Genomic DNA, 10,482 nt, shown 5'->3' on the forward strand with positions numbered 1-10,482 from the left:
TTAAAGCGGCAATCATTTACACTGTAAAATCAAACTGGTTTTGCAGTGTAAATGATTGCCGCTTTAAAAAAAAACCAGGAGATTTCTTCCCAAATCTCTCACTTTCTGAATCTCTCATCCTATTAAATCTCACCCATGGGGTGATTCTGGTTGATTTGCAAGGCTGCTTATTCGCAGCCTTGCGAGTCCACCAAACCCTGCCTTGCGAATAGTGGCCTGGCCACCACCCATTCGCAGTGTGTCTTCGCACGCACTGGCTGTGAATGGATATTTTACATAAACATCCATTTGCAGCCTGCGGGGGAACACCCACATCATTCGATGGTCGCCAACCATCGAATGATGTGGAAGGCAAATGCACATCTAAGGTTACTCAGAGCAACCTTAGATGTGCGTGTGCACTCAAAAGGAAGTGGGCGGGCAGCTGACATCCGGTGATGTCAGCTGCCCACCCCCTGCACCATTGGCCCATTAGCATGAGAACGCCTAGCGTTCTCATTGGAATGCCCATGAAGCACTGGGCGTTCCCATATGCAAGTGGAAAAGCCCGCCCCCCCACACCCCTATCCACCCACCGCCTGCACACTTGCACTTTGGCGTGGACGCATGCATCGTGCATATACACATGCGCAGAAATGACACTGTGCATGTGCGAATAGACCAGAATAAGGGCCAGTGTGTGTTATATCTGTGTGATACCTGATGGCAAAGGAGATCTCAATTCTCAGGACTTTGAGATTCAGTGTAGGGACTGATCAGAAGGGAAGACTTTGACTTATGCCACTTTCACACCACTATGCTGGGGCACACCTGGGATTCTGTGCATGGGTATATACCAGATGTGACCCGGCTGAGGCCCCTTTTAGACTTTCAGCACAACCCGTCTTATTGCCAGGTTGGTGACATCACCAGTGCTTTCATTTTGTACAATGTCCTGGGGGGCTCCACGTTGCAATAACCCAGGATACTTCCGGCATTGAGAATGGGGTATTAGTTGGCCAGCCTTACACATTTTTGCGGAAAGTAGTAACATTCCCTGAAATATATATATATATATATATATATATATATATATATATATATATATATATATATATATATATATATATATATATATATATATATATATATATATATATATATATATATATATATATATATATACACACACACACATACACACACACACACACACACAAAAACACAAACACAGGAAAGATATTCAATTTATGAATGACAATGTCCTCTTGCTAGACATGGAAGAATAAATGCATTTGATAATCCCATGATGTTTCAGATATATAAAAAAATATATATATATTTAAACGTATTTATAAAAATTATTTTATTGATGCATTTAAATTAAATTAACACACGTAATATATTTTCCAGATAATGAACATGTATATCCATACAATACAACATATTATTGTAGCAAATAATTCAACATTAACAAAATCCATTTAACATCTCAGTATGTATGATCTAAACACATTGTTGATACTCACACTCCATACATTATACTCATGTGTCTGCGATTCCTGTTTGCCAAAATAAACTTGGCTAGAAATGTGTTTCCCATTTCCTTCAATTGTCCTTATTTGCTGCATATTATTACTGCTAGTGGATACAGATAAAATACTTGGCAGCTTTTGTGTCCCAGGCAAAAACACATTTCTAGATGATTTACGAATTACTCATCTACATAGCAACCGGTCAATAGGAAGCGGCCATAGGATGTAACACTCAGCAGTACAGACACATTGCAAAAACATTTACACAAGAACACAGGAGTCACTATGGGTCCACTAGTCTGATAGGAGAGAGACTCGTGCATTCATCTCAGTCCCGTAATGATTCCCACATGCAAATCACGGATTACAGCAGGAGTGTGTTGACACAGGCACAGCCAGATCACAGCTACTCCCAGCACTTTGATAATAAGTTGGACTACAGTTAATAGACCCAAAGTATTAATTGTCTTCTCTTCTCTGTCTTTTGGGTCTCCAACGTCGATGGACTCAAGTCTTTGCCCGCCAGTCAGTACCCAGACTCCCGAATACACGGTGTGGGGTCATTTCATGAACTGGGCTCTTGATCACTCCACTGAGCTCTGCATTCTCAGTGCTGACAATTTTTTCCTCTCCTTATGTTCCATTCATGTAAAGGATAATTTTATTTTTTTATTGGATGACTGTGATAGCAATTGCTGATAGAGTGGGGATTTTAAGAAGCGTGGGTAGGAGTCTTTTTCCATTAAAATACGGGTCTGCTCTTGTGCCGCGTCAAAGCAATTCCGACAGGCGGATGCTACTTGCTGTCGTGTGAATTCTCTGGTTTGATGGTCGATATTGACCTGTGTAAAAGTGAAAAAACACAATGGTCACAAATGTGGAATTTCTTGCACAGTGAAGCATTCTCATTACATGTAAAAACATCTGCAGAACTCTAGCACAGATTCCATAATTATACAGGGGTAAAGTAATGGACACAGATATATCTCATTATAACATAGCGTTATAAATCACAGCACTGTTTAATAGGGCGTACTACACAAGCGAATCAGAAAGGTGGACAGCAGCTTGCTGCTTCTGTATAGAACTCAGCGTTGCAGCCTCAGCAGCCAGTGTACTGATATTAACAGACACAGATAGGTATATGTAATGAATTACTGTTTTACTAATTACATCTCAAAGATCAGTTCAAAGCATGATACATTGAAATTACTTGTAGACAGATTAGAAAGGTGTTGATATAGACCAGGTGTAGGCAACCTGTGGCAGTCCAGCTGCTGGGGAACTACATAGCCTAGCATGCCCAGCCACAGGTTTATCATGCCCAAACAGCAGTATTGTGGCAAGGCATGCTGGGATCTGTAGTTCCAGATTGTATACTTCCGAGAGGTATTACATAAAAAGTGTAGGGATGGGAAGTAACAATTGTTTCCTTTTGCTAATGAGTTTAACCCTTTGAGTACCAAAATTGGTGTGAAAATTGCCAAGCGAACATTTCTATTCATCATAATGTCCAGTAATGTTTACATAAAATATGGAAAAGGTAGAAACGTGTAGTAGAGAAATTGATTTGAAATCACAGACAGGTGCGCACCCAGGTGTGCAGCAATAGCGTTGAAGATATCTGGGAGGTAATTCCACAACTCCTCCAAAACAAAGCAGATTACAATATGGATGATATCTTCTACACTTATGCGCACCACACTCTCATATGTGTCAAAAACACCAAATTTGTACAGAAATCTCTTAGCTTTCAAAACAGCTGATTCCAATCTGATTCCTTCTTCAAATTCTCTCCATTTAAATCATGTAAGAGAGAATGGTAAAACAACCATAGCGTAAAACAGTTTAATATGTAACACACAGGGTTAAAAATACATCAGGCACGGTGCTGGTGGAATTCACAATTACCAGATAAAAATGAGAACTGTCAGGTAGTTCTCTAAACAAGCATAAAACACAATTAAAAAGATGGTCCGCCACGCCGCTTCAAACAGGAGAAAAGATAAATCAACACAATTACCGGATCTTGTTGAGAACCCAAGGTGTACTCGGTTCTCTGTATGGGTATGATGTGCGATAATAGGCGCTCCTGGAACTCTGCAGAAGTCCTTCGGTAGCGTCACTCTCCTTCTGTTCTTGCTTCAAATGGCGGGTCACCGGGGTCCTCCTTAGGCCGACGCGTTTCGACCACGTCCGTGGTCTTTTTCAAGGCAATGTAGGGCGAATCTAAGGAGGACCCCGGTGACCCGCCATTTGAAGCAAGAACAGAAGGAGAGTGACGCTACCGAAGGACTTCTGCAGAGTTCCAGGAGCGCCTATTATCGCACATCATACCCATACAGAGAACCGAGTACACCTTGGGTTCTCAACAAGATCCGGTAATTGTGTTGATTTATCTTTTCTCCTGTTTGAAGCGGCGTGGCGGACCATCTTTTTAATTGTGTTTTATGCTTGTTTAGAGAACTACCTGACAGTTCTCATTTTTATCTGGTAATTGTGAATTCCACCAGCACCGTGCCTGATGTATTTTTAACCCTGTGTGTTACATATTAAACTGTTTTACGCTATGGTTGTTTTACCATTCTCTCTTACATGATTTAAATGGAGAGAATTTGAAGAAGGAATCAGATTGGAATCAGCTGTTTTGAAAGCTAAGAGATTTCTGTACAAATTTGGTGTTTTTGACACATATGAGAGTGTGGTGCGCATAAGTGTAGAAGATATCATCCATATTGTAATTTACATAAAATATAGCTAATATAAACTTTTTTACACAACATTTTTTATTTGGATTTATATAACAAATGTGAGCGATGCTGGCATTATTAGCTGATATTTTGCGCATCTCACAGATGTTGGCACTCAAACGGTTAATGAGGAAACTAACCCTTAACACCCAGAGGAAATTCCTACGCTCATCTGTTTAATGGGAGATATAGCAAAGAAAAGTACAAAATATTAAAACCAATGTATTGTCAGGCAGCTGCAGAAACCGTGTGGCGCCATAAAAATAAACACTAATAATGATAATATTGTATAGTATAAGTGATCAGGGTAAAGGTATTGTGGGTGAGTGATACCAGGGTAACTTCTTTATCTATAGAAGACCTATCCTGCTGCTAATCCCATTAGAAGTTTGGCAGGCTAGCATGTTTGAGAACCAGCTGCGCAGACATTATTTCCCTTATCAGGATGCTAAATATAGTACTGTATCCTACCTCTCGCGGGGCCCCGGTCTGTAAGAATTCCTGAAATATGCATTGAGCTTTGCCATGTAGCTTATTTGTAGAAGGAGTCTTTTTATAATCTTCGCAGGCTACCCAGAACTCCAAATTCTCCTCGCTGAATTCTGTTTTCAGGAAGGTGCGGAAAGCGGACAATCCATCTGTAGACCAGATAAAGGCAGACGTTAGACTACAAGTTCCGTATCCTACCGGTTACATTACACTGTATGGTTCTTTATTCTTGACATTTCATGGTAATATGAAACAGTCTGTCATTATATATATTTATTTATTTATTTTTTATTTGCATACCACATGATTATATAATATATACAGTACTGTATATATTTGCATATCACATTTCAATGCTGATTATATCAATAGGTACAATCCCCATTCATGAGCAACACTATATTACCTCTTGAATAATTGTATTGTGTGATGTAAATTAACCCATTCTTACCTTTGCTACTGAGCAGTTGGCTGAAAGATTCCTTCCATCTCATTGCTTCCTTTGGACAGTTTCTGCAGGGAAAGAAGGACAGTTTAAAGACACTGCTCATGGATTGTAAGCTGTTTGTCATAGAGAAACCCTTATTCATCACAGTCTCTGACCTTTCTCATTTACAGTATATAAAAGTAAATACATTAAATGAATGAATGTGATTATAAATTAAACTGAATTCAGCTGTTACATGGTAGCTGAAAACTACAGTATGTTAAATCCCATCTCCCCTGATAAAGCAGCATATACAGATGGAGCAGGCTTTAGTGCACTTTCTACAGTGTATCTCATCTAATTGGAAATGTAATTCAAACAATTCACGCTAAATGGTTGAGTCAGATGCTGCAGCATAAAATAAGTTCCCCGGGGAATTTACAGTATTCTGATAAGACGTAACATATAATAAGACTCAATTTATACTATGCTGCATAGAAAAACATGTATACAACCATAAACATTGGGACTTACTTTTGGTTGTCCTTCTTTTTGTATAGGCCAGATGGCATAAGCTTGTGTCCCACGTCCACTTTGTGAATTAAGGTGCCAATTGATGACCGTAGCTCCTTCGCCCTGCCACACAAAAAGGCGTCCGTATTAAAGGAATTCAAGTACATCATTTTGCTCTGCAGTGCTGGGTTCTCGTCAGTGTATCTGATAAAGTAGTTCCAGTGTAGGCTTCTGTCCTTTTAGAGTGGCTCTCTTACCATTCCAGACAGGAGCAATGTATTTCTGCAAGCCCCTTGCACATGCTTTCAGAACTGATTCCCAGACTCAGGAATGCTGGCTTATATCTGTGTGCGCACAAGGTACAGCCCACCTAGGGGAGGAGCATGGGCGTAATAAGGCACAAGAGGCAAGAACCTACTCCCACCCACGTCAGCTGTGTCAGGGCAGACAGACCGTACTGTGTGATATGACGAAGAGGCACCCTACTTTCTTCCACTGACTATTGCAGTTATATTGTGTTCAGTACACACAATTGCAAAGGATAATCATAGTGCCCTCGTTTAAAAAGGAGAGCTGAACAATGAGACAGAATTAAGGACACTGCTGATACATTTATAGAAGCTGTTCACCAGGAAGCTCAACAAAGGCTGTTTATCAAGAAGGCAAAACGTTCTTTATAAAATCATGCATATTACACAACTGTTATATTATGCTTCTCTTATATGTGTACAGCTGGGTACTGTACACACAAAGATGTATCTGTCCAATCTGTCTGCTGGGAATAAAAATCTGCAAATGTATATGAGCAAATTACAATCAAAATTTGCTCTCAAATGCTGAAAACCAGACAAAAACAATTGCTTGGAAAAATCTGTTTGTATCGGATTGATTGAAACAATTTGTCTGATAGACCATTGTCTGTTTTTCAGCATTTGGGAGGACATTTTTGATTGATTTATTGACAGATAGACAGATAGATTGGAAAGATAAATCTGTGAGTGTGTATCCAGTTTAAGATACAGAGAGGGGACTGCTGGAAGCAGAGTCTACTGGAATACAGATTTTTCTGCACCTAATCTTTTAAAAATGCAATTCCTTTGTTGAAGGTAACAGAGACTGATCAGGCAAATGATACATACTGTACATATATATAGCAAAAAGAAGAACAGAAGCACTCCGAGTCTGTTTAAAGCATGTGTTCAATTTGTGGACACATCCATACGGCATTTCCCTGGTTATAAGGCACAATGGGGAAGATGCATTAAGCCTGGTAAAGTGATGAAGTAGCGATATAGTGAGAGGTGATAATGCACCAGCCAATCAACCCCTAACTGCCATTTTTCAAACACAGCTAATGTGTTATCACCATCCACTTTATCAGTATTTTATCACTTTACCAGGCTTAACACATTTGCCCCAGTGTTCCCTATGGCTACATGCATTTTAAATAAGGTTTCTTGTGGTCACTTATATGAACCACTTGTAAAAAACAATCCATGAACAAGTCCTGGCATGTATCAGTGCCTTTTCTTCAACAATTAGATCTTACTCATTGCTTTGGGGCTCATCTACATTTAGATGTAAGTGGTGAAATTTAATAGGACGAGAGATTCAGAAAGTGAGCAATGTTATTATTGATAGTGGTTAAATTTCCCATAATACATACCTCTTAACATTTCAATGAAATAAACGGGGACCGCGGCCTCTGCAAAGGCTGTGTGGCTTCACGTCAATGCAATCATGAGTCATGCCCCTGTGTGCCATCACTATGGAGACATGGCCAGCACTCTGTGAGCTGGCCACTTATACATGGTGTCCATGTCGACATATGTCGTCATAGACAAAAATGTTTAAAAACTTGTGTTCACCTTTTGAGTGTCAACCATGGCCATGTCAACATTAAGCTTGTGTAAACCTCTGGAAATTTGGACCTTTGGTATGTCGACGATTTTCAGGTGTTGACCTAGTCACTGTTGATCATTAGTGGTCGACCTAGTGACTGTCAACCTAGACATTGTCGACCCACTATACCATAATCGGACAGAGGAGTGGTCAGACATTAGAACGTCAGTCAGTCAGGAGCAAAGTCACAGAGAAGTTATCTATCTATCTATCTGTCTGTATATATGCATATCTATCTATCTATCTATCTATCTATCTATCTATCTATCTATCTGCATATCTATCTTTCTGTCTGTCAGCACATCTATCTATCTATCTATCTATCTATCTGTCTGTCTGTCTGTATATATGCATATCTAGCTATCTAGCTGTCTGTCTATATATATATGCACATCTATCTATCCATCTATCTATCTATCTATCTACCTATCTATCTATCCATCACATCTATCTATCTATCTAACCAACCATCCATCTATCTATCAATCTATCTATCTGCATATCTATCTTTCTGTCTGTCAGCACATCTATCTATCTATCTATCTATCTATCTATCTATCTATCTATACACATATCTATTTATCTTTCTATCTATCTATATATCTGTCTGTCTATATCCACATCTATCTATCTATCCATCTATCTACCTGTCTGTCTATACGTGCATCTATCTATCTATCTATCTACCTATCTATCTGCATAGCTATCTCTCTGTCTATCTGTCTATACGCACATCTATCTATCTATCTATCTATCTATCTGTCTGTCTGTCTATACGCACATCTATCTATCTATCTACATATCTATCTATCTATCTATCTATCTATCTATCTATCTATCTATCTATACACATATCTATCTATCTATCTATACACATATCTATCTATCTACATAGCTATCTATCTATCTATCTATCTACATATCTATCTATAGGGCGGCGGAAGCGATGCGGCCAGCACCTGACAGACGCCACTCACCTACAAGGAGGAATCCAATGAAACCACCACTATAAAAAGGCAAAGGGGAGAGCCAGCCAGGATTCACAATTATCCTGAAGAAGCCCACCTCTGGGCGAAACTAGTTGATGTGAATTCCTGCACTCGCCCAGCGCCATCCACACAGTGACAGCACCAGCGAGAGTCTGCCGGCAGACACTCACCCCAGCCTGAAAGGTAAAGAGACCTGGACCACTTAATTGGAAGTAGAAATACATCCAACTGAATACAGAAGCAGCAGTTTGTGGCAAATACTCACTGGTACCACAAAGACTGTGTTAGTCTATGTAAGTCTATGTATGTCATCCCCACCCCCCACCTTCCCCATTGTGGCATGTGTACCGGTACTAGGGTAATTTAATACCAGTTACAAAAAGTTAAAAACATACCGACACCTTGTACAATTATTTAATCCACACTTACCAACTTTTTATCCGCAGCAAATATATATTTTTAATCTTTATTTGTATTTTTATTGATATTTTGTATACTGTATATTCATTCATTTTATTATGTATTGTACCTACATGCAATGATGAATGTCTCAAAATATGTTTTAATTTTGTGACAAATAAATCCTCTATTTATTCATCAATTTACTGTGCATGTGATATATAAAGCATCACTAAAACACATAGCACACACATCAATAAGGTTAAATGACTATCTATCTATCTATCTATCTGCATAGCTATCTATCTATCAATCTATCTATCTATCTATCTATCTATCTATCTATCTATCTATCTATCTATCTGTCTGTCTGTCTGTCTGTCTGTCTGTCTGTCTGTCTATACGCACATCTATCTATCTATCTATCTATCTACATAGCTATCTATCTGCATATCTATCTATCTATCTATCTATCTATCTGTCTATCTATCTATCTATCTATCTATCTATCTATCTATCTATCTATCTATCTACATAGCTATCTATCTATCTGCATAGCTATCTATCTATCTATCTATCTATCTATCTATCTGTCTGTCTGTCTATACGCACATCTATCTATCTATCTATCTATCTATCTATCTGTCTGTCTGTCTGCCTGTCTATACGCACATCTATCTATCTATCTATCTATCTATATCTACATATCTATCTATCTATCTATCTGTCTGTCTATACGCACATCTATCTATCTATCTATCTATCTATCTATCTATCTAGCTATCTATATGCATTTGTATCTATCTATCCATCTATCTATATTTCTATCTATATGCATTTGTATCTATCTATCTATCTATCTATCTATCTATCTATCTATCTATCTATCTATATGCATTTGTATCTATCTATCTATCTATCCATCTATCTATCCATCTATCTATCTATTTGCATAGCTATCTATCTATCTATATGCATATCTATCTGTCTATCTCTGGAATTTATATATTTATCATATTTGGCAGTACGGATGGTGTAATGGTTAGCATTAACAGTGCTGAGGACATGGGTTCGATTCCCACCATGGCTCTAACTGTGTGGAGTTTGTATATTCTCCCCGTACTTGCGTGGGTTTCCTCCGGGTACTACGGTTTTCTGCCACCTTCCAAAAATATACTGGTAGGCTAATTGGCTCCTAACAGATTAACCCTAGAATGTCTGTGTGTGCGTGTAGGGAATATAGAATGTAAGCTCCACTAGCCAGGGACTGATGTGAATGTTCAACTATACTCTGTAAAGCGCTGCGGAATATGTGTGCACTATATAAGAAACTGTTAATAAATAAAAATAAATAAATATTGGGTCAATTTGCATGTAAGTTTCTATTGAGAATGATTAATGAATAACTTTTGCACTCTGACTACAACAACTGATAACAAACATTGGAATAAGAACAGTTAATAGGGTTAGACCTTGATTGTATAAAATGTAACAAGGTT

At 38.6% G+C, this 10,482-nt stretch overlaps 1 protein-coding gene across 2 annotated transcripts; it reads right to left on the reverse strand.

Annotated features, from left to right (window-relative positions):
- Positions 1-1,328: 1,328 nt before the first annotated feature.
- On the reverse strand, positions 1,329-6,021 carry RGS16 (regulator of G protein signaling 16). Of its 2 annotated transcripts, XM_083157196.1 has the most exons (5): positions 5,951-6,017; positions 5,715-5,816; positions 5,205-5,266; positions 4,736-4,902; positions 1,329-2,356 (listed from the first exon to the last, which is right to left on the reverse strand). In XM_083157196.1, exons 1-5 carry the CDS (start codon positions 5,992-5,994, stop codon positions 2,159-2,161), a joined length of 573 nt encoding a protein of 190 aa, XP_083013322.1. In that variant the 5' UTR covers positions 5,995-6,017; the 3' UTR covers positions 1,329-2,158. The 2 variants fall into 2 exon arrangements, with proteins under 2 accessions (XP_083013322.1, XP_083013321.1); XM_083157195.1 differs by having other exon boundaries at positions 5,715-6,021.
- Between the last annotated feature and the right edge of the window lie 4,461 nt (positions 6,022-10,482).

The sequence above is a fragment of the Crinia signifera genome, chromosome 8 (genome assembly GCF_055691185.1).
Source record: "Crinia signifera chromosome 8, ASM5569118v1, whole genome shotgun sequence".
Taxonomy (NCBI): domain Eukaryota; kingdom Metazoa; phylum Chordata; class Amphibia; order Anura; family Myobatrachidae; genus Crinia; species Crinia signifera.